We start from the raw sequence: 25911 nt of genomic DNA, 5'->3' as shown, positions 1-25911 counted from the left end.
ATAGTGTCCAGAGATGTGCGGGCTAGGTGGGTTAGCCGTGGGGAATGCAGGGTTACAGGGGTAGGGGATGAGTCTGGGTGGGATGCTCTTCAGAAGGTCGTGTAGACTCGATGGGCCAAACGGCCTTCTTCCACACTGTAGGGATTTTAATGAACCTTTTGCTGGTAACTCTTGCCTTTGAGAATATTCTGCTCTCTCTCTGTGGCATCCTTGACCCTGTCACCAGGAAGGCAATACGCCATTCTGACGTTTCCCTGTCTACAGAGTCCCCAATCACACGCAGTCGCTCGGAACCTGACATACTTCTCATTACAGCAGAGCAGTCCCAGTACCAGAAACCTGGCTGTCAGTGCTATATTCCCCTGACAATATCCAAAACAGCGTACTTATTTTGATGGGGATAGCCACAGGAGACTCCTGCTCTACCTGCCTATCTCTCCTAGGTGTAACCCATTCATCTGACTGTACCTGCGGTTTTTCCACCTTCCTGAAACTGTCATCCATCACACCCCCCAGCTCCTGTAAATTCCTCACTGCCTCTAACTGCTGGTCCAGCCAATTTGTGCGATCCGATAAGATTCGCACCCAAACAGTTTCTGCAGACAATTTCCAGGAACGTTGAAATGCTCGGTAATCTCCTAAATCTGATGGGAAGAGCACATCACTCTACTAAAAGCCATCTCTGCACCTTAAACAATCTACAGACCTACAATATATGCAAAAAACAATCACAACACACGTTCTCGAAAACTCCACGTGAGCACAGTCTTATTGCTCAAAAACACTATTCTAGGATAACTTTTATATTAAAAATTTAGTGCAGAGACAGATCTCAGGAATACATAAAAATATCCTCACCCTACTCACTTTAAAGGTTTATTTGTAAATCTATAAAAGATTTAAGTTTCATCAGTCTTGAAACCAAACACTTAGCTGATCAGGCTGTGAAATCACTGATCACTCCCAACTGCTGTAGTCTCAAGGTCAGCAGTGAAACTGCACTGCACTCGTTGTTTGACAGATCTCCAGAGATGTTTGTAATTTCACAGTCGGCTGTGAAAGTTCGCTGCTTGATTCTTTTGATATATTCTTGTTGATCTCTGACCTCACCACGTGTTCTTTCTTCCAAAACATCATCTCCTGCCCTCTCTCTTTCCTCCTTTTTAAAGTATCTTTTGTTAAATATTTTTAAAAAGTTACAAAAGCAATGCAAATCTTATGAAAACAGTAATTACTGCTCCAAGAAACCGAGGAAATCAGCTCCAGCACTGAAAAATCTTTTAAAAAAGTAGCATTTAGAGCCAGGATCCTCTCCCAACCACCATTTTTTTTTCCCAATCGGACTCAAAACGTTAATGCTGTTTTCCTCCTTACAGATGCTGGCACACTTGCTTAGTTTTCTCCAGATGTTTTTGTTTTAGATTTCCAGAATCCACAATTCTTTGTTTTACATTTTGCCTTGTTTCTGTACTATGACTAACTAATGAAGATAGATAAAGACAACTTTAGAACCATAGAAACCATAGAATCCGTACAGTGTGGAAACAGGCCCTTCAGCCCAACAAGTCCACACCGACCCACAGAGCATCCCACCCAGACCCATCCCCCTATAACCCACCTAATCTGCACATCCCTGAACACTATGGGCAATTTAGCATGGCCAATCCACCTAGCCTGCACATCTTTGGACTGAGAGGGGAAACCAGAGCACCCGGAGGAAACCCACGCAGACACGGGGAGAACGTGCAAACTCCACACAGACAGTAACCTGAGTGAGGAATCGAACCCGGGTGCCTGGCGCTGTGAGGCAGCAGTGCTAATCACTGAGCCACCGTGCCGCTTTACGGGCATGAGCCTTTAGATTCATCCTGGCTATAAAATCAAAGCAATAAAACAGTGTTAAAATTGAATCTGATGTATAGAATGAGATCCACTCTCACCTGGGAGTATTTGGTCAGTGTATCCTGTGGCCACATGCTAGGTGTCAATGCTGTAAACGGGCCACTGACTGAAGGCGCAAAATTCCCTGTCAAAGGAGATCAGACGTATAGGATAAATATCAGGATACCAGCAGTAAGAAGGCAAGGACAAGCAGGTATTAAATGTTATCTAGGATAATTTGAGAACAGACAAACAAAAGACAGTTTTGCACCCAATGAGGAACAATCATTGGCATCAGGGAAAGGCTAGAGTCAACTTGTGCACTGAAAGCACCCACAATGTTGAAATGAATAGATAATCCAATTCAATAACATTCACTGATGAATAAATATTGGCCATCATGCTGGTAAGAACACCCTCAAAATAGAATCCTGCAATCTTTCACACCCATCTGACAGGGTAGGTGGGTTCTTGGATTTCTTTCCTGAAGACTGCATCGCCAACAATGTGGCACACACTCAGTACTTCAATGAGACAGACAGCCTTGATATTTTGTGCTCAGGTCCTGGACTTGAACCTACAACACCCTCGCTCAGAGATGACAGTACCACCCACAAATGACATAGTCAGCAAGAAAGCAGTTAAAATGCTACAGTTGTTTTCAGTAACCCTGGGGTAGACAGGAGCAAAAACATCAGGTGGAATGTCCAACATGAAGGAATACCCTGCTAGCATTCGCAGTTTCTAAACTTCCATATGAAGGACAGCCACTAAGGTGTGATAATAGACAGCTGCCAAGGCCTAAAGAAGTTTGGCAAAGGAGACAAAGAGAAGACAGCAGTAGTCATATCAACTTGGTCCTTGAGCATCGGACCATAGCACCACACGGTACTTTCCAGTTCTCATTGAAACTATCAGAATTGGCATTTAGACAACTGGTGCATTGGCAACTTCAGCAATCCTGTGTAAACTTTCTGAAATTTGCTGACCATGTTTGTTACCTGTTAATGTTCATTTAATGCCACCACTGTGCCTGAAAAATAATCAAGGATCAATGGGAACAGTGCCCTTTGCAAAGCACCACATACGGTTCATCTTGTTTTTGAGGACTGCTTGAGCTTTGACAAGGGCTACTTGGGAGCAACATTTTGCTGTTGTAGGGGCTTCTTGTCCATTCTCAATAACTTCTTCATTAGGGGTTGCAGTTACTTACTAAAAATACTTTTTGTATGTATGTTTGGGTGTATGGGGGATTTAGGACTCACCTAAAGCAGAATTAGAAGAATTGATCAACATTCACAATAATCATCAACAGTCCATCAAACTTAAGTCCACAGCATGTGTTGCCTTCACCGCATTTAAATTGGCACAAGGCAAAAGTTAGCTGCAAATTCTTTTTAAAAAAATAAATAACTGGCATACATAAAATGTCAGTACCCAAGTGCAGGATTGGAATTCCTGCAACTGTATTTTATGAAATATAGACAAAAAATTTCAAAACCCATGAACACAGTGCTGCAAGTAAAAGCCACCTTCAGGACAAATACACAGCAGTAAATTCAGACAGTGGCTAAGCATGAAGGATTCAACATCACCTGACTGCTATCATGGGACAATGATGCTGGGAAATAACCATTACCTGATGTAATCAAGAGATTGGTCACCTAACACAATAGTATTGGAACATGGCTGCTCTTACTATGATTAGTTCCCATTGAGGAGGAAATAGATTATTCAAATAATTCAAACCTTTGTCCATCTAGGGACCAGGTGCTGTTGCTGTGTCATCTCCAAACAGCAGGAGAGATGTTTTGAATCATTGTGAACTGCATGTTATTTGGGCTGGTTTTTCCCGTGGAAAAGGACTACATTGTTTCACCGAGTATACTTCTGTGAACTGGATATGAACTACACCAAGAAGGATTAGCCCTCACGCATCCTGAACAACAGGAAAATGTTTGATGTCATTTCCTTATATCTGAGACGAATCATCATAAAAAGGGGTGGAACTAAAATAACTTTACTGCAGTGAGAAGACGAGTCAGGCCTAAATCAACACCAGCTGTGTCAGGAATTAAGTGTTCGAGCCAAGTCACAGTGACCATGGTCTTGAGTGGTCTGCCATCATGGATGGGGCGGGGGGCAGGAACAGTCAGCTTGTCTAACGAACTTACTGATTTCTTGGAAGAATCAGCCACGCAAAGGACTGATGGCTGAAGGATGTTTTTGTGACTAAAGGCCAGTGTCCAGTAGAGGTCCGCAGAGATTAGTGTTGCAGCCACTGCTGTTTGTGATATGTATAAATAACTTAGACGTGAATGTAGGAGGGCTGATCTGAGAGTTTGTGGATGATCTGAAAATTAGTGGGGTAGTATCTCGTGAAGAGGATAGCCTTAGACTACAGGAGCATACAGATGAGCTGGTCAGATGAACTGATCAGTGGCAAATGGAATTCAATCCAAATGTGAGAGGTGAGGCACTTGGGCAGCGTAAAAAAGGCAAGGGAATAGAGAGTCATACAGCACAGAAACAGACCCTTTGGTCCAACCAGTTCATGCTGAACTAGTCCTACTTGCCTGCTTAGAGCGCATATTCCTCCAAACCTTTCCTATTCTTGCACTTAGCTAAATGTCTTTTAAACATTTTAAGTGCGCCCGTGATGAACGGCAGGACACTGGAAAGCACAGAAGATCAGAGGGACGTTGGTATGCGTATCCACAGATTCTGGAAAGCGGCAGAACAGATAAATATGGTGGTTAAGGTGGAGTAAGGGATATATGCAGGCAGCAAGACAGGTAAATATGGTAGTTAAGGAGACACATGGGATATGATAGGCCATTTGGCCCATTATGTCCAAAACAGCTCTCTAAATGAGCATCATGACATAGTGTCATTCTCCTGCCTTTTCCTTTATTCTTTCACATTACTTGAATAGAAACAAATCACTCAATGCCCTTTGGAATGCCTTAATTGAACATGTCTCCACCAAACTTCCAGCCTGTGCATTTCAAACATGAAATATCAGAGTGAAAATGCTTTTTCTAAATTTTGTGTCTTTTGTAAGTAACTTTAAAGTTGTGCCCTCTTGTTTTTGATTCCTTTTCTAGCAGGTGCAGTTTCTCCCTATCTACTCTGTGACATCCATTCACAATCTTTACAACTTCTTTCAGATCTCCTCCTTTTCTCTTGAAAAGTAATTACCATTTGCATATGCGGTGAAAAATTAAACTCACATTTATTAATATGGAAATGCATTTGACACCCTTTTTGTAATTTTGTTAATTTGTTTTGTAATTTGTTGCCACGCTCATCAGTAATAACCCTCCTGAATTTTGTGTCATCTACAAATTTAGAAAGACAGGATATTTTAGTTTAAACAGGTCACAGTATAAAGTCCACAAAATGACGGTTGAACATCAGGCGTTGTGTTGATTCTATGATCCTGTCTCACAAAGAAAAAAGGCACATTCCAGCCTCAATATTTGATTACATATTATCCTAAAAAAAACAGAAGGCATTCCTGAATTGAATGGTCTTTTGTAAAAAATAATTTTAACCTATCAGGGTGGATATCATAACCAATGATACAATAACACGGTAACACAGTAACATTAAAGCAAGATACTAAAAGCATGAGTCACATCTGCCATATCTGCCCTCACTGAATATTGAAATGAGAAACAACACGAAACAAACCCCATCCTTTAAAACGATCCCTGAAAAACTCTTCTACCCTGGCTGTTGAAGTCCCTTAAATGACACTTCTCATCAGCCATGAAACATTAATCTTCAATTCACATCAGACAAGCGTTATATGAACCTTTTATTTTGTTTCTTGTAAATTGTAACCGTGAATATTTTTTACTCCGATAATTTTTGACTGTGTTTCTGTGCAGTGAATGCATGAGTGAGTGAAGTAGCAGATATTTTTTGGATTATTTCGTTTTAAAATAAATAACTTTAAAAATAATTATTTGTTGGGTAAAAATCTGTTGGTGTAAAACTACTTAACTGCAAACTCAGGGCAATAAAAACAAACACATACTCAGAGTCATAGGTGCCTATAGCATGGAGACAGGCCCTTCGGCCCAAACTGGTCCATGCTGACCTTTATTCATTCACGGGATGAGGGGGTCGCTGGCTAGGCAGCATTTATTTCCCATCCCTAAGGAGTTAAGAGTCAACCACATTGAACCACATTGCTGTGGATCTGGAGTCACATGAAGGCCAGACCAGGTAAGGATGGCAGTTTCCTTCCCTAAAGGACATTAGTGAACCAGATGGTTTTTCCAACAATTGATTCATGGTCATCACTAGATTCTTAATTCCAGATATTTTATTGAATTCAAATTCCACCATCTGCCATGGCGAGATTTGAACCTGGATCCCCAGAATGTTATCTGGGTCTCTGGGCCATTGCATCCCCAAATGTCCATTCATGCTAACCCCATTTCCCTGCACTTGGCCTGTACCCTTCTAAGCCTTTCCTATCCACGTATTCATCCAAATGCCTTTTAAATGTTGTTAATGTACCCACCTCAACCACTTCCGCACCTCATTCCATATGCATACCACCCTCTGTGTAAAAAGGTGCCCCTCAAATTTCCATGTATTCTTTCTCGTCTTATGTTAAACTGATGCCCTGTAGTCCTCGATTCCCCAACCTTGGAAAAAAGTCTGAGTGTATTCACCCTATCCATGCCTCTCATGATCTTATACACCTCAATAAGATCCCCCCTCAGTCTCCTACGCTCGAAAGAAAAAATTCCTAGCTTGTCCAGTGTCTCCCTATAACTCAGTCCCTTGAGTCCTGGCAACATCCTTGTAAATTTCTTCAGCACTCTTTCCAGTTTAACTCCATTCCTATTCTTTAAATTCACTGATCTCAGGCAGCTTAAAAGGAGATAAAAGTTATCATCAGTTTCCTTTGAACCCAACCATGTCAGAGACCATGAAAAAGACTGCAGCTTTGGGAATTTGGGATGACAGAACAGAGAGTTGGTTTGCAGTATCATTATACTATGAACCTGAGACCACTGTCTAAAACTGCAACATAAACTGCAACATGTACCCAATTCAGTTCTGGTCACCAAACCACCAAATAAATAGCAATGGGTCAAGAGGCTGACATCTACACCTTTGGCATTGAGGTATGAGCAAAGATTCTGAAATGCAGACTTTTAAGAAACAAACATGAGGGAGGATTATAGAAACACACAATAAAGTGCAGAAGAATTATTTCGAGTTAAAGCAAAATATAGGACAAAATGACACAAGTATGGTCAAGTAAAAGCTGAAACTATAACAGAAATTGCTTATGAAACTCAGCAGGTCTGGCAGCATCTGGGAAGAGAAAGCAGTGCTAACATTTTGAGTTGTGACCCTTCTTCAGAATCTTCAGCGTCTGCAGAGTTTTATTCTGGTAAAAGCTGATTCTGTACTGATATCCTAAAGCATTCCTTCACACTGCAGCTAATAGCTGGGGAAAAAAAAGATAAACACTGGAATTCTTCCAGAGATTGCGTGATTTGGGGGGCAATGTAGGCTCTGCAAAGTGTAACCTCACTGGTTAACATACTTGAATGGAACTGACCGCAACACGGAACTCTTTTTGAGCAGGCCTATGATCCACTAGACTAAAAAATGAGTCACACAGCACGGACACAGACCCTTTGGTTCAACCAGTCCATGCCAAACAATCCCAAACTAAACTAGTCTCACCTAACTGCTCTTTTAAACGTTGCAATTGTGCCTATATCTACCACTTCCTTAGGAAGTTAATTCCACATGCAAACCACCCTATGTAAAAAAATTTGCCTCATGTCTTTTTTAAATCTCTCCTCTCACCTTAAAAATGTGCCCCCTTGTCTTGAAATTCCCCATCTTAGGGAAAAGACAACTACCATCAACTCTGTCTATACCTCTCATTATTTTATAAACTTCCATCAGGTCACCTGTCAACTACCTACACTCCAGTGAAAGAAACTCGCAACCTATCTAGCCATTCCTTATAACTAAGACCATTCATACCTAGCAACATCCTGGTAAATCTGTTCTTAACCCTCTCCAGCTTCATAATATCCTTGCTTTAACTGATGACCAGAACTGGACACAGTATTCCAGAAGAGGCCTCACCAATGTCCTACACAATCTTGACATAACGTCCCAATTACTGCACAGGAAGGACTGAGCAATGAAGGCAAGTGTGCCAAATGCTCTTTTAATCATCCTGTCTATATGTGATGCAAACTTTAAAGAATATGTACCTGCACCCCTTGGTCCCTCTGTTCTGCAACACTACCCAAGGCCCTACCACTACTTGTTTAAGCCCTACCCTTGCTTGTTGTACCAAAATGCTATACCTGACATTTATCCAGATTGAACTCCATCTGCCATTTTTCAGCCAATTGGCCCATTTGATCAAGATCCCTATGTAATCTTAGAAAACCTTCTTCATTGCCTACTATGCCACCAATTTTGGTGTCATCTGCAAACTTACTAACCATGCGTTTTACGTAAATAATTTGAATGAGAGTATAGATGACAAACAAAAGAGGACCCAGAACTGAACTACTGGTCACAGGCCTCCAGTCCGAAAAGCAACACTCCATCATTACTCTCTATCTCCTGCTGTTAAGCCAATTATGTATCTAATTGGCAAGCTCACTCTGAATCCCCTGTGATATAACTTTACCGGTTAGTCTACCACGTGGAACCTTGTCAAAGGCTTTACTAAAATCTAAATAAACAACGTCTACTGTTCTGCCATAAATCTTTCTGGTAACTTCCTCAAAAAAAAGACTCGGTCACCATTCTGGGGTACATTAGATCAGGTCTAGAGATTTATCCACCTTTATATTCTTTAAGGCCTCCCAAACTTCCTCTTCTGAACTGTTTTTAAAACAAAGTTTATTTCTCTGCAATCTCTACACGCCAATTCTTTCGCCACAGTAAAAACTGATCCGAAGTATTCATTTAGTATCTCTCCCATCTCCTGGGGTTCAACAAAAAGACAACCTCCTTGATCTTTAAGACGCCCAACTCTCCCTCTAGTTATCCTCTCGCTCTTAAATGTATTTGACGAATCTCTTTGAATTATCCTTAACATTATCTGCAAATGCTATCTCATATCCCCCTTTGCCTTCCTGATTTCTCTCTCAAGAACGTCTCTATACTCTTTATATTGATTAAGAGATTCAATTGAACCAAATTGTCTATATATAAAAAAAGTTCTCTTTTATTCTTGACTAGAACCTCAATATCTTTATTCATCCATTGTTCCCTAATTTTATCAGCCTTACCCTTCACTCTAACAGGAACAAAATGCCTCTGAACTCTTGTCATCACATTCTTGAACACCTCCCACTTGTCAGACATCCTTTTACCGAGAACAGTCTACTCCAATCAACTTTTGAAAGATCTTGTCTCATACCATTAAAATTTGCCTTGTTCCAATTAAAAGCTTTAACTTTGATGGAAGGCTTATTCTTTTCCATAACCATTTTGAAACTAATAGAATTATGATCACTAGACCCAAAGTGTGCCCCCACTTTTACATCAGTGACCTGCCCTGCCTTATTGCCCAAAAGGAGGTCTAGTTTTGCTCCTTCTCTAGTAGGACCATCCACGTATTGAAAAAGGAAATTTTCTTCAGCACATTTGACAAATTCTTCACCATCCAAACCTTTAACACAATGGCAGTCCCAGTCAATGTTTGAAAAATTAAAACCCCCATTATTACAACCTTATTATGCTTACATATATCCGAGCTCTCCCTACATATTTGTTTCTCAATTTCTCTTACAACTGGGGGGGCCTATAGTACAATCCCATCAAAGTGATCTTTTCTTTCTTATTTGTAATTTCTACCCATATATTTTCACTGGATGATTTTTTCAGAAATACCTTCCCTAGTTACAGCATTAATGTATTCCTTAATCAAATAGGCCACCCCACCCCCTCCTTTCTTGCCTCCTTTTCTATCCTTCCTTTAGCACCTAAGCCATCTTGTCCATCTCTCAGCCAAGTTTCTATTATAGCTATGACATCCCAATCTCATATTCTTAAACATGCCCCGAGTTCATCAGCCTTACTTGTAAGACCCCCTGGCATGAAAATAAATGCAATTTAGCTCTTTAGAGTTACTAGAGTTGGATCTGCTATCACGCAATAGTTGCGTTCCTGCACAACATCGCGTCATAGAAAATCACACTATAGAAATCACGGGGCCTATGGGAAAAACGGCTTGGGGCAGACCACCAAAAAGTATCACTCAAAGTCACTCAAAATCCTAACATGAAAGGATTGCACAGTTTGAATAGATGTTTAACTCATATCTAATAATGAAAAAGTAGTAAATTTAACACCATACGTTGAAAAAAAATGTCAAGGTGACTTGATGGGGGAGGTGGTTTTGAGGTTGCTCTGTTGTTAATGCAGGGGCTGAGGGTCATCATCATCACCACCACCTTCAGGTGCAGTTGTGGTTATAGGGTTAGGCCAAAGAATAGTTAATCCAGAAGTGAATGGCTGTGGTTCATTGTCTTCTGACTGTTTCTTGGGAGTTGGCTTAAAAATGAAATCCAGATTTTGTTGCTTTGCCCTTTTTCCTCTTTCATGAAAAAGCTGTTCATAGGGCGTCAAATAAGATCTTATTCCATGAGCTGCTACCCTGCTGCGTTCTGCTATAAGAGCTGCAACTGCTTCTCAATTTCTCTCAGGATAGAAGACAAAACAGAAGAGGAAAGCTCTCGTGATGCTACATCCTGGGCTTCTTCATCTTCATCTCCAGCTTCCACTTCCCCCTCAACAACGAGTTGTTGTAGATCAGCTGTAGAGAGGTCTTCACAGTGGGACTCACGCAGCTCTTCAACATCCTCACTCTCCATTTCTTCAAATCCAACTGGCATTGCAAGATCAACAAAATATTCTTTGATTCTTGGGAGCTCCTCTGACGGATCAAAGCCTTAAAAATCTTGAAAATAAATCTGGGAGAAGCTTCCACCAAACTGCATGCAAGCAGTCCTTACTGACATCACCCCAGGCCTCCACAATAATGTCAATTGCATTCTTGATGCTAAAGCTATTCTAAAATTGAAGAACACTGTCTTTATCCCCCTCAGTGACTGCAATCAGCCTCTCAAATGCGTGTCTTAAATAATGAGCTTTAAAAGCTGCTATTGCACCCTGGTCGATGGGTTGAAGGAGACAGGTGGTGTTTGGGGGTAGAAATAGCACTTTGATGTTTTCAGAAAGCTCACCAATGGTGAGAGGATGGCTTGGCACATTTCCAGGGTGAGGAGGATCTTGAAATCCAATTTTTTTTTTCAGCAATACTTTCTAAGAACATTTTCCAAAACGTCAACAATAAGATCAGAAAAAAATTGCCCCATCATCCAACATCTTTTACTTGGCCTAAAGTAGACACTTAGAGTACAATTAAGGTTACCTTTTATGGCTCGCGGGTTGCAGGGTATTACACCACCACAGGCTTAAGCCTTAAGTCTCCACTAGCATTAGCACCCAGCAGCACTGTCATATGATCCTTTCTCACCTTAAAGCCTGGAGCATGTGCTTCATTCATAGAAATTTAGGTTCTTGATGGCATTCGCTTCCAGTATAAACCTGTCTCATCCAAATTGAAAATTTGATCCAAGTTGTAGCCTTCTTTGTCAATTCATTTTTTTACTATAGGAGGAAATGCCATTGCACGCTCCTTGTCTGCACTGGCAGCTTCGCTATATAACTCTACATTATGAAAAGCATAGCAATTCTTAAAACCAACAAACCAGCCCCTAGTAGCATAAAGGCAGGCACATGTGCAGACAGCACAGTGTGGAGCTCGAGGAACACAGCAGGTCAGGCAGCATCAGGGGAGTAGGAAAGTTGACATTTTAGGTTGGGACCCTTCTTCAAAACTGGGGAGGAGGAAGGGAGCTGGGAAATAAATAGACGGAGGAGGAGTGGGGCTGGGGAAAGATAGGAGGGATGGTGATAGGTGGATGCAGGTAGGAAGTGGTGGGGCGGATAGGTGCAAGAGAAGACGGACAGGTTCTGTCAGGTCAAGGAGGTGGGAGGGAGGATGGGTGGGGCTGGGGAAAGGTAGGTGGGGTGGTGATAGGTTGATGCAGGTAGGGTGTAATGGGGATTGATTGGTGGGAAGGGTAGGGTGGATAGTTGGGGAGAAGATGCACAAGTTGTGATAGGTCAGGTGGGGATGAGAGGGAGAGGGAGGGTTAGACATGGGATGAGGCCTGGGGGTGTGGGGGGCAGGTGGTGGTGGTGGCAGCGAGAATTTGAAACTGGTGAATTCTATGTTCAGGGCATCAGGCTGTAGGCTCCCAAGTCGGAATATGAGGTGTTGCTCCTCTAGTTTGCATGTGGCGTCATTGTGGGGGAGGTGGCCCATGCTGGACATGTCATCAAGGGACTGGGAGGGAGAGTTAAAATGGTTGGCGACCAGAAGGTGTCGATTATCGCATACAGAGTGCAGATGCTCCACAGGACGGTCCCTGAGTCCGTGCTTTGTCTCACCGATGTAGACGAGGCCACATAGGGAGCAATAAATACAGTAGACCAGATTGGAGGATGTACAGGTGAACCCCTGTTGGAGATGAAAATTGTGCCGATACAGTCAATGTAGCGCAGGAAAGCGGGGGGGCGCGGTGCTAATGCCCGTGTAACAGCAGAAAAGGGACTGTTCCACGTATCCTATGAAGGCATAGGCAGGCATAGCTCAGTCCCATACAGGTGCCCATAGCCACCTGTACATTCTCCAGCCTGGTCTACTCTATCCATTGCACCCGATGTGGCCTCCTCTACATTGATGAGACCAAGCAATGGGGCAGCTTGTGGACCGTTTTGTGGAGCATCTGCACTCTGTACGTGATAGCTGACAACCATTTTAATTACCCCTCCCACTCCCTTGATGACATGTCCTTCCTCGGCCTCCTCCAGTGCCACAATGATGCCACATGCAAACTGGAGGAGCAACACTTCATATTCCACCTCAGGAACCTACAGCCTGATGGCCTGAACATAGAATTCACCAGTATTAAAATCTTCCCAACCCTGGCCTCATCCCATGTCCAAACCTCCCTCTCATCCTGACACAAGCTGTCCATCTTCTCTCCCACCTATCCGCTCCACCCATCCCACCACTCCCTACCTGCATCAACCTATCACCATCCCTTCTACCTTTCCCTAGCCCCACCCTTCCTTCCTCTATTTATTTCCCAGCTCCCAACCCCCTCCCATTTTTGAAGAAGGGTCCCGACCCAGAACATCAACTTTCCCACTCATCTAATGCTGCCTGACCTGCTGTGTTTCTCCAGCTCCACACTTCATTGTCTCTAACTCTAGCATCTGCAATCCTTGCTATCTCCCAGGCACATCCGCAGGATTTTCAGCTTTTTTTGTTAGATCTTCATAAATTGATAAAGCTTTCTCTTTTATGGTGAGAAAGGTGGACCTAGATTGCTTTTTTGTTTAGTCTTTTATCCACACCCTTAGAAGCTGCTCCATCTCAAGTTCCTTTGTCAGTGACCTCACAGATTTGCTAGCATTCAGACTTGTTCCAGCAATACAGCTTGCTTTAATCTTTTCTGCATTGTCTCTAATGGTGTGTAAAGTAGACTCCTTTATTCCTGTTATGCAAACTATATCACATTGTCTCATTACGCTCAAAACACTTTATAACATCCCGCTTCTCTTCTAGTGCGATTGCCTTTCTTTAACAACCAAAAGAACTGCGGATGCTGTAAATCAGGAACAAAAACAAAGTTGCTGGAAAAGCTCAGATGGTCTGGCAGCATCTGTGAAGGAGAAAACAGAGTTAATGTTTTGGGAGAAAACAGAGTTAACGTTTTGGGTCCGGTGACCCGAGTTCTGAGGAAGGGTCACTGGACCCGAAACGTTAACTCTGTTTTCTCCTTCACAGATGCTGCCAGACCTGCTGAGCTTTTCCAGCAACTTTGTTTTTGTGCCTTTCTTTAATGTTCACCACTGGCAAGTTAATCACCAGGATGCTCCTTGCTAACACACTTGTCACTTTGTCCTCGCATTTTTGAAATGTTTAGAAACGTGCAAAATCCACACAGTCGCCCGCGGGTGGAACTGAACCCAGGTGCCTGGCGCTGTGAGGGAGCAGTGCTAACCACTGAGCCACCGTGCCGCCCCAAAACTCGACTCTAGTGGGACTTGAACCCACAACCTTTGAATTGCAACACTTTAGAAGTTCAACATGCTCTCCATCGTACCACACAGCCACACAGTTCTAAACTCCTCCTTTTTCCTTAGGTTTGTAATACAGGCAAAACCTGAAGTGCCATACCTGAAGACATTTTTCCAACAAATATATATTTTCTTGCTTTACAAGCTCCTCACGTGCGTGTGTTTTTCTTGACTCCGTTGTTCAGTGCACTAGGAAGAAGAAAATCTAATCAGTATGATGTGGATATGAATGTAGGCTTGAATCTATTAAATTGACCATGAGAAATCAAACTATCATCAGCCTCAGTTCAGTCAGATAAATCTCTTAGCAAACCAGAATTCTCAGCACAGACAATATTCCAAGCACCATATCAAATTAAACTCCTGCCACATTTGAGCTAACCATACCTGAACTAAAAAAGGGACAAAAGGGAGAGCTGTTACCAGGATTACTCTCAGGCCCATTTCCATCATATATTCACAATCTGTCAAAGGATCAATCTCAATGTCAACTCTTGCAGGACTGGAGCAAGAGTTCAGTGTAGAACAGAACTAAAACCTGCAAAGGCTGCTTTGTTCTGATGTGTTATAATTAGGAGACAGTAAGGATGGCAAATGCTGGAAGCTAGAGTCAATAAATGTGGAGGTGGAAAAGCACAGCAGGTCAGGCAGCATCCAAGGAACAAGGAAGTCAATGTTTTGGGCTGAAACCCTATGTCAGGATTGGGGAGGGCGAGGGAGAATTGGAAAGAAAATAACAGTAAAATACTGTGGATGCTGAAAATCTGAAATAAAAACAAATTGCTAGGAGAAACATCAGCAGGTCTGCCTGTATATGCGGAGAGAAAGAAACAGAGTTAACATTTCACGACGAGGTGACTCTTCACAACTGAAGAAGTCATATTAGACTCAAAATTCTAACTCTGTTTCTCTCTTCACAGATGCCACTAGATCTAATGAATTTTAAATTAGGTTTAGAATTGAATTAGATTTATTGTCACATGTACTCACATGAAACATTTACAAGTAGCCGCTTATGGCGTCATCTTAGGTACAAAGGTACCTAGGTACACAATCTTGGTAGAAAGCAGGAAAATAAAGAAAACAAAGTTAACATGTTAAACATTACAGTCCTTCTTGTTAAAAAGTAGAAAAACATAAAAAAAAAACAGTTAACAGATCAACACCATAGTCCAAAAGCACCCAGCCATGCTAGGCTCACACTCCTCACAAGGGCTCAATCTATCCCAATCCAGGCTTGCCCCTGTCCCTGCCGCCATCCTGGGCTACCTACTCTCGCTGCTTTGCGGCCTGCTCCAGCTTCTGCTACTGTCACTGCCACTGCCATGGGAAGTCCGTTCCTGACCCTTCTGCCTTTCGAGCTGCCTGCTCCCGGTCTCAGTGTTTTTAGTTTGGAAACAAACAACCATTTCAAAGAGGTTTGAAAACTACAAAAACATTGCAGTCAGTGGGTTAACTCCACAGATACTTTCCATTTTTATTTCAGTGACACATTTTTTGAAGGACAACATCTGAGATTAATCACATTCAAAAAAAACACACACCTTACATTCACTTCAGTAAACATCAAACCCAATCCCTTTACTCCATGCTATCAATAGCCACCAGTGCTTTGAACAAATATCATTCTGCCTAAACCCAACATCACAGAAACTTAGGATACAACATGCCATTCACCTCAACCGGTCTATACCACACCTTATCCTCCAAGCAATCAAATACTACCAACCTATTCCCACGTCTCTTCAATCACTTCTCCCTCATCCACTGAACCCAATCTAATATTGAATGCTCAAGATTGTTCCTATCTCAGTCACAAACACAGTGAGTCTACTCCACTGGCACATCTCCCCAATTATCTGTTTTAAAATCTTGAAATTAATGCCGTCTCTCAAAGTTGCGGAACTGAACAGCACAAGACCAACTTTTTCAAGTTTTTCCTGATTGGGCACACTCTCCTGCCTTTTCTCCATTTCCTGCAAAGATTTGTCCATTTGCCTTTCATCTGACTACTGAATCTGCAAATATTTTCTGCATTGAAAAACCTCCAAATGTCATCTCTGCTTCTTTTGACATCATTCTAAAGCTGTTCAGCTATGAAAAACACAGTTTTCCCCTTATTTATTCATTTGAAACCCTTCATGACTTCAGCACCTCTACTCTGGATAATGCCAGCTTCTCCAGTCTGTTAGGTAACTTTAGTCTCTTATCCCCAGATCCATTCTTGGGGTCTTCTGTAATTTCCATTCTTATAATAACCCACTCTTCTGTAATTCTCCAAAAGCACTGACATCCTTTCTAAATATGCTCGCCAGCATTAGGCATTATTCTCCTACTGAGATTGAATTTGTATATTATGCAGGTTTAGCATAACTTCCTGGCTTTTCCAATCTATATGCCCCTCTCTAAAGGTAAAGTCACTTAATCTTACCAGGCTGTAGGGCTGCGCTGTCATTAGATTTATCTGGAGGGTCAATACACCTCAGATGAGGGGCAAGATTGAGGAAAAAAAAAATCTGTCATGCTAACCTTAGCTGGTGCGGGAACTGGATCCCCTTTGTTGGCATTACAAATGAACCATCCAGCAAGCTAACCAACACCCTGTATCTCCTTACAAAACCCCGATTCTTATCGATTTTATAAGGTGCTTTGTTATTTTTATGTATTTTCATGGGATGTGGGCATCACTGGCTAGGCCACCATTTATTGCCCATCCCTATTTACCCTAGAAAGGGTGGTGGTGTGCTGCCTTCCTGAACCACAACAATCCTTGAGGTATAGGATTACCCACAGTGCCTTTGGGAGGAAGGTCCAGGACTTATATACAGTGACACTGAAGGAACAGTGATATATTTACAAGTCAGGCTGGTTCAAGGGACCCTGTAGGTGATGGCACTCCCAGGGATTTGATGTCCTTGTCCTTCTAGATGGCAGTGGGTTTGGAAGGTGGTGGCTAAGGAATCTTGGCGAATTTCCACACTGCATCCTATCCACGGTACACAGCGCTGCTACTGAATACTGAAATGGAGAAAGTGAATGTTGATGTTGGTAGATGGGGTGCCAATGAAATAAACTTTGTCCTGAATGAACATACAGAGTCATACAGGTCTGTAGCACAGAAAAAGGCTCTTCAGTCCCATCAATATGCTCTGGTCAAAAACAACCACCTAACTACTTTAATTCCAGTTTCCAGCACTTCAACCATAGACTTATATGTCTTGACATCACACGTGCATGTCTAATCACTTCTTCAAAATTGTGGAAGTTTTCGATTCTACTGCACTTCTAGGCAGTGAGTTTCAGATTCCTTCCACCCTCTGGGTGAAAAAAATAACTTTCCTCACTATAAGGTTCTTGAGTATATACGCCACTGCGAAGAGAAACCAGAAACGAAGTAGTCAACTCCAACGGACTCCAGAGGTGGGAAAACACAACAGCGCTTCATCGGAGGTTGCACTGATGATGTTACCCGGCAGGGTAATGAAACGTCTGTAAACTAACAAACCAGCTCAGCGAGCAAACCAATCACAGTTTTCTCACCTCCTCTGAACGACTAACCCTTACGTTAAATCAATACTCGCTGGTCACTGATCCCTCCACCAACGGAAAAGTTCCTTCTTGTCTACTCTATGTTTTCATTATTTTATATATCAGAATCACATCCCCTCTCAATCTCCTCTGCACGATAGAAAACAACCCCAGTCTACCCAAGACAACAAGGTGCAGGGCTGGATGAACACAGCAGGCCAAGCAGCATCATAGGAGCAGAGAGGTTGACGTTTCGGGCCTAGACCCTTCACTCCTCTGTACCCCCAAAGGCTATCACATCTTTCCTACAATAAGGATTCCAGAGCAGCACACAACACTCTAGCTACGACCTAAGCAACATTTTATATACGTGCAGCATAACCTCTCTGCTCTTAAACTCCCTGCTTATGCAAGTATCCGGTATGCTTTTGTAACACTTTTATGGGCCTGTCCTCTCTCCTAAATGACTGGTGACATTTCAGGTATTCAGCAATGGTAATGCCATTGAACATCAAAGGAAGATGATTAGACTCTCTCTTCTTGAAGATTGCTGTTACCTTGCACTTGTGTGATGTGAATATTAATTGTCACTTCTGAGTTCAAGCCTGTGTTTCCCAGGTGGACATGGACTGCTTCAGTTCTGTTCTGTTCTGAGCAATGTTCACCAGACCCGAAACATTAACTCTGATTTTTTTCTTCACAGATGCTGCCAGACCTGTTGAGCTTTTCCAGCAACTTGTTTTTGTTTGTGACTGCTTCAGTATCTAAGGTGGCACAAATGTGTTGAACATTGTGCAGTCATCAGCAAACATCCCCCACTTCTGACCTTATGATGGATGAAAGGTTCAATGGAACAGCTGAAGATGGTTGGGCCTAGGGCACTACCCTGAGAATGCCTGCAGAGATGTCCTGAGACTGAGACAATCTTCCTTTGGGCTAGGTGTGACTCCAAGCAACAGAGTTTTCCATGGACTATATAGGACAATAAGACCATAAGACGTAAAAGCAGAAATAAGCCATTTGGCCTATGATGTCTGCTTTACCATTCAATCAGATCACATATGATCTGAATAATTCTCAACTCCACGTTTCTGCCTTATCCCCATACCTTTGATTTCCCTCATGGATTAATAATTGGTCTATCTCAGTCTTCAATATACTGAATGACCCAGCCTCTAAACTCTCTGCAGCAACAAATTCACTAAGGTCACTACCTAAGAGAAGACATTCCTTCTCATTTCTGTTTTAAATGGCAACGCCTTACTCTGAGATTATGACCTCTTGTCCTTAATTCTCCCACTTGGGGAAACAACGCCTCTTCAGTTACCCTGTGAAGCCCCTAAAGAATCTGCTTTTTTCCAATAGGACTCCTCTCATTCTTCTAAACTCTGAGTACGAAAGCCCAAATGCAGAAAGACTTGGAAAATATCCAGGTTTGGGCTGATGAGTGACAAGTAATACAAGTAATATTCGTGTCACACCAGTACCAGGCAATGACCACCTCCAACAACAGAGAATCAAACCATCCAAGGGGTTACCATTGTCTAGAAACCGAAATTGATTCATCATATATCTAAGAGCCAATTACTGCAGATGCTGGAATCTGTACTGAAAACAATAAATCACAGCAGGTCATACAGCAGGGCAGCACTGTGGTTGGCACTGCTGCTTCACAGTGCCAGGGACCCGGCTCGATTCCACCCTTGGGCAACTGTCTGTATGGATTTTGTACATTCTCCCCGTGTCTGCGTGGGTTTCCACCAGGTGCTCCGGTTTCCTCCCACAGTCCAAAGATGTGCAGGTTAGGTGGATTGGTCATGTTAAATTGTCCAGGGGTGTGTAAATTAGGTCGATTAGCCGTGGGAAATGCAGGACTACGGGGAAAGGGAAGGAGGATGGGTCTGAGTGGGATGTGCTTCGGAGGGGCGGTGTGGACTTGTTGGGCCAATTGGCCTGTTTCAGCACTGTAGGGATCCTATGATTCTATGATACAGCATCCATGGAGGAGAGCAAGCTAACGTTTCAAGTCTACATCAGAGCTGAAGTGACGTGTGAAGGGGCAGCATTTATGTTGTTGTTAGGGGCCGGTTGGTTTAGAGTGCTAGTGGAGGAAAGGTGTTGATAATTCAGATTAGGTGATCGGAATGGGAGAATGGTAGAACGATGGTGTGTAACTGCCAGACTTGAAAGAACAGTCAGTCCCACTGGGGTAGGGAGGAGGGGAGAATGTAACAAGTTAAAAGAAAGGGAAGAAATGGGAGTTCATTCATAATTTGAAGGTGCTGAACTCAAAATTAAGTCCAGAAGGCTGCAAAGTGCCTAGTCTGAAGATAAGATGTTGTTCCTCCAGTTTGCACTGTGATTCATTGGAGCACTGCAGCAAGCCGAGGACAGACAAGAGGGCATGCGAGGACAGACTGGGGGTGTTCTGGAAAGCGGTCACCCAGTCTGCATTTGGTTTCTCCAATGTAGAATAGGTCACATTGGGTGCAGCAAATACAATACACAAGATTGGAGGTGGTACAGGTGAAATGCTGCTTCACGTGGAAAGACTGTTTAGGCCCTTGGATGGTGAGCAGGGACATTGTGAAGGAGCAGGTGTTGCATCTTCTGCAGTTACTTGGCAAAGTGCTGTAGGAAGCGGGAGTAATGTTGGTGATCGTGGAATGGATTAGGGTATCCAAGAGGAAACAATCCCTGCAAAATGCAGATAGGGGGAGCGAGAGGAAGATGTGTTTGGTGGTAGCATGCTGCTGGAGTTGTCTGAAATGGCAGAGAATGATCTTTTGAACGTTGGGATACAAAGGGCGGACAAGGAAGAACCAATCATGATGTTGAGAGTGATGGGAAGGGGCAAGGGCAGAAGCATGGGTGATTGGTCGGATTAAGTTGAGGGCCCTTATCAACCACAGTGGGCAGGAAACCACAGTTATGGAAGAAGCAAGACATGTCAGCAGCGCCTTTTTCGAAGGTAGCATCATCTGAACAGATGTGATGCAGGCAAAGGAACTGGGAGAATGGGATGGAGTCTTTGCAGGATGTGGAGTGTGAAGAGCTGTAGTGAAGGTAGCAATGGGAGTCAACGGCTTTGTAGTGGATGACAGTGGGCAGTTTATTTCCCAAAATGCAGATAAAGAGGTCAAGGAAAGGAAGGGATTTGTTGGAAATGGATGACGTGAAAGTTAGACAGGGATGGAAATTAGAGGCAAAATGAACAAATTTTCCAAGATCCAAGTGGGAGCATGAATCGGCACCGAAGCATTTGATGTACCAACAGAAGAAGAGTTGTGGGAGGGGGCAAGTGTAGGACTGGAAGAAGGATTATTCCACGTACCCCATAAAAACAGGCAGGCATAACTAGGACCCACGCAGGTGCCCATAGCCACTCCTTGGCAGAAGTGAGATGAACTAAAGGAGAAATTGTTCAGTGACAGAAAAAAGTTCAGCAAGGCAGAAGTGATTGGTGGTGGATGGGGAGTGTTCAGGCCTCTGATCGAGGAAGAAGCCAAGAGCTTGCAGACCGGCCTGGTGGGCAATGGAAATACAGGGGAATTGAACATCCATGATGAACAAGTGGCAATTAGGGCCAGGGAACTGGAACACCTCTGGTCTGTGCGCAAGCATGACCCAGACTTTCCCGCAGCCGGTCATTTAAACATAGTGTCCTGCTCACATGCCTACTTGACTGCCCTCAGCCTGCGCAGTGCTCCAACGAATCACACTGCAAACTGCAGGAACAACATCTCAACTTCACATTAGACACATAACAGCCTTCTGGACTTAATATTGAGTTCAAAACCTTCAAATTGCGAGCCAATGCCCATTTCTTCCCTTTCTTTTAGCTTTACTTGTTTCATTCTCTATCACCATGTCCTCTCTCCACCCCCACTATCCCAGTGGGAAGGTCTGTTCTTTCAAGTCTGGCAGTTAGACACACCATTGCTCTGCCATTTTCCCATTCTGATCACTTAATCTGAATTATCAACATCTTTTCTCCACCAACACTGTACACCCACCACCCCCAACCAAATCATAAATGCTGCCCCCTCCACACTTCACTTCAGCTCTGAAGAAGAGTCATCAAGACCTGAAACGTTAGCCTGTTCTCTGTCCATGGACGCTGCCTGACCCACTGTGATCTCCAGCATTTGTTGTTTTCATCACATACATACTTTGGCTACAAACATGGGTCAGAGGCTAAGAACTTTGTAGCAAGTAACTCACATTCTGACTCCCCAAAAGCACAAGTCAGGAGTGTGATGGAATACTCCCACAAGCCTGGTTGACTGCAGCTTCAACAACATTCAAGAAGTTGGACACCATCCAGGACAAAAAATTCCACTTGATTGGTAATGACATCCACAAACATTCAGTCCCTCCACTGACGCACAGTAGCAGCAACATGTACTATCCACAAGATTCACTACAGAAATTAACCAAGCTTACTAGACAGCACCTTCCAAACCCATGACCAGTACCACCTAGAAGGACAAGGGCAACAGATATAGGAGAACACCACCAACTGCAAGTTCCCCTCTAAGTCGTTTACCATCCTGATTTGGAAATGTATCACCATCATTCAGTGTCACTGGGTCAAAATCCTAGAACTCTCTCCCTAAGGGCATTGTGGGCCCACTTAAAGCAAACAAACTGCAGCAGTTCAAGAAGGCACTCACCAACATCTTCTCCAGGGCAACTAGGGATGGACAATAAATGCTGGCCTAGCCAGTGATGCCCACATCCCCTGATGCATTTAAAAAAATCCCAACCTCTCCTCATAAGAAAATCTCTCCAAGTGAACTTCTCTAGAGAGTGACCCAATGCCAGACATCTTTCCTTAGATTAAGGGACCAAATCTCTTCCTACTTTCCACTTTTGCCAGGGCTCCTGAATGCCATCTTCAGTCAAATGCTGGCTTATTGTCCTGGACAATCACTTTTGCTACCCTTCTAGAATTCAACTCCTTTATCCACATTTGGGAACGGTCTGTAATAAGGTTGGGAGCCAAGCAGCCCTGGTGGTATCCAAAGTGAGCGTCAGTGAGTCAGTTATTACTTTGCAAGTGCTGCTTGTTCTAGGTCTGTCGATGACGACAACTATCGCTTTGCTGATGAACCAGTATAGACTGAGTAGCAAATCACAATTTAGATTTGTCCTGCTTTGTGGGTATAGGGCCTACATGGCCTGTTTGTGTGTGTGTGTGTGTGTGTGTGTGTGTGTGCGCGGGGGGGCGGGGGGGGGGGGGGGGGTCCATGCAAGGAAACACTATGTATGTTCCCATAAAGACAAAAGGGTGAGAAAGGGCAAGTTTGGAGAATACAGGATATCGAGGGCCATAAAAAAGGTTAGGATCAAGAAAAATAGAGGAGCTTTGGCAGATATCAAGGCCTCACTATGACAGAGTCATAAGAACTAGGAGCAGGAGTAGCCCATCTGGTCCCTCGAGCCTGCCCCATCATTTAATAAGATCATGGCTCATCTTTTTGAGACTCAGCTCCATTTACCCGTCCACTCACCATAACCCTTAATTCCCTTACTGTTCAAAAATTTATCTAGCTTTGTCTTAAAAACATTCAGCGAGGTAGCTTCAACCGCTTCACTGGGCAGGGAATTCCACAGATTCACAACCCTTTGGGTGAAGAAGTTCCTCCTGCCCTCAGTCCTACATCTGCTTCCCTTTATTTTGAGGCAATGCCCTCTAGTCCTAGTTTCACCTGCCAGCAGAAACAACCTTATCTATTCCCTTCATAATCTTATATGTTTCTGTAAGATCTCCCCTCATTCTTCTGAATTCCAATGAGTATAATCCTAGTCTACTCAGTCTCTCCTCATAATCCAACCCTCTCAACTCTGGAATCAACCCAGTGAACCTCCTCTGCACCCCGTCCAGTGCTAGTATATCCCTTCTCAAGTAAGGAGGCCAAAACTGCACACAGTACTCCAGGTGTGGCCTCACCAGGACCCTATACAGCTGCAGCATAGCCTCCCTGTTTTTAAACTCCATCCCTCTAGCAATGGCAGACAAAATTCCATTTGCCTTTTTAATCACCTACTGCACCTGCAATCCTACTTTTAGCGAATCATGCACAAGGACACTCAAGTCCCTCTGCACAGCAGCGTGCTGCAATTTTTTAACCATTTAAAACATAGTCCATTTTCCTGTTATTCCTACCAAAATGGATGACCTCACACTTATCAACATTGTACTCCATCTGCCAGACCTTTGCCCACTCACTTAGACTATCTATATCCCTTTGCAGACTTTCAGTGTCTTCTGCACACTTTGCTCTATCACTCACCTTAGTGTCATCTGCAAATTTTGACACACCACGCTTAGTCCCCAACTCCAAATCATCTATGTAAATTGTAAACAATTGCGGTCCCAACACTGATCCCTGAGGCACACCACTAGCCACTGCCCACCAACCAGAAAAACACCCATTTATCCCTACTTTTTGCTTTCTACTGGTCAACCAATCCTCTATCCATGCCAATACATTACCTGTAATACCGTGCAACTTTATCTTATGTAGCAGCCTTTGGTGTGGCACCTTGTCAAATGCCTTCTGGAAATCCAGACACACCACATCCACAGGTTCCCCATTGTCCACCATGCAAGTAATGTCCTCAAAGAATTCCATCAAATTAGTTAAACATGACCTACCCCTCATGAACCCATGCTGGGTGTTCCCAGTCCCTAGTAATGAGTGTGCAGACCCAGGAAACGTGGACACAGTCTTCAATTAATACTTTATTTCAGTCTTCACAAAGGAAAAAGGACTGCACATATATCGACATTAGGGTTACGGAATATGAAATATGAGAAAGAAATTACCAAAGGGACAAAGGAGGTACTTGTAGATATAACTGCCTCAGAAGTGGATCATTCCCCAGCATGGATGAGATGTGGCATGGTGACTCAGTGGTTAGCATTGTTAACTATTCCAGCCTCGAGGGACTGTGGTGTTTGCACATTCTCCACGTGTCTGTATGGATTTGCTCTGGGTGCTCCAGTCCAAAAGTGTGCTGGTTAGGTGGATTGGCCATGCTAAACCTTTCAGTTGTTTCAGTGGCAGGAGCCCGGGAGGAAGCGTGAGGGCACCCTGGGAAGGTGAGCTTTTTGATTATAAAAGTCTTACCTCGCATGACTCCATTTTTGCAGCAGCAGTGAGAGCGAGGACCAGGGGGCTGCCGGGAAGGTAAGTTAATCGTTTAAAAACTTACCTCATGAATAGGCGGAGCGCACGCTGAGCAGGAGCAGACACGGGATGGCTGAGTAAGTGAGGTAATTTATTTGGGCGGTTGCTTTACCCGAAACACTACCTAGGTAGTGTCTCCCACCCATCCTCCTCCTCTAACCAAAAAAAAAGGTTCTGAGCGCCAATTTGGTAGTTTTTTTTTCAATAGTTTGGGAATTCAGAACAATGGGAATGGATGTTCGGGCAGTTGCATGCTCCTCCTGTAGAATGTGGGAGGTAAGGGTCACCACTAGTGTCCCCACTGACTTCGTCTGCAGGAAGTGCACCCAACTCCAGCTCCTTCGAAACCGTGTTAGGGAACTGGAACTGGAGCTGGAGCTGGATGAACTTCGGATCATTCGGGAGGCTGAGGTGGTAATTGAGAGGAGTTACAGGGAGGTAGTCACACCTCAGGTACAGGAAAAAGGTAGATGGGTTACAGTCAGGGAACGGAAAGGGAACAGGCAGACAGTGCAGGGATCCCCTGTGGCCGTTCCCCTCAATAACAAGTATACCGTTTTGGATACTGTTGGGGGGGACAACTTACCTGGGGGAAGCCATGGGGTACAGGTCTCTGGCACAGAGTCTGTCCCTGTTGCTCAGAAGGGAAGGGGGGAGAGGAGGAGAGCATTAGTCATTGGGGACTCCATAGTTAGGGGGACAGATAGGAGATTCTGTGGGAACGAGAGAGACTCGCGGTTGGTGTGTTGCCTCCCAGGCGCCAGGGTCCGTGATGTCTCGGATCGTGTTTTCGGGATCATTAAGGGGGAGGGGGAGGGGGAAGGGGAGCAGCCCCAAGTCGTGGTCCACGCAGGCACCAACGACATAGGTAGGAAAAGGGATGGGGATGTAAGGCAGAAATTCAAGGAGCTAGGGTGGAAGCTTAGAGCTAGAACAAACAGAGTTGTTATCTCGGGTTTGTTACCCATGCCACGTGCTAGCGAGGCGAGGAATAGGGAGAGAGAGCAGTTGAACACGTGGCTACAGGGATGGTGCAGGAGGGAGGGATTCAGATACCTGGATAATTGGGGCT

The 25911-nt window shown here is 43.7% G+C and overlaps 1 protein-coding gene across 5 annotated transcripts in view; it reads right to left on the bottom strand.

The window, feature by feature from the left end:
* Positions 1 to 25911, bottom strand: part of sgsm3 (small G protein signaling modulator 3) — a 203950-nt gene that overhangs the window by 150289 nt on the left and 27750 nt on the right. For 3 of the 5 annotated variants that reach the window (XM_048617525.1, XM_048617522.1, XM_048617521.1), the window contains exons 2-4: positions 15103 to 15167; positions 14213 to 14301; positions 1941 to 2026 (exon numbers count right to left, since the gene is read on the bottom strand). In XM_048617525.1, coding sequence (XP_048473482.1) covers positions 1941 to 2026; positions 14213 to 14222 — 96 coding nt within the window. In that variant the 5' untranslated portion in view covers positions 14223 to 14301; positions 15103 to 15167. Of the gene's footprint in view, positions 1 to 1940; positions 2027 to 4457; positions 4606 to 14212; positions 14302 to 15102; positions 15168 to 25911 lie in introns of all 5 variants that reach the window. The other 2 variants (XM_048617524.1, XM_048617523.1) reach the window with 2 other exon arrangements.

The sequence above is a fragment of the Rhincodon typus genome, chromosome 37, assembly GCF_021869965.1.
Source record: "Rhincodon typus isolate 14 chromosome 37, sRhiTyp1.1, whole genome shotgun sequence".
Taxonomy (NCBI): Eukaryota; Metazoa; Chordata; class Chondrichthyes; order Orectolobiformes; family Rhincodontidae; genus Rhincodon; species Rhincodon typus.
Note: the sequence above shows the minus strand (reverse complement) of the source record. Positions and strands in the feature narration are given on the sequence as shown.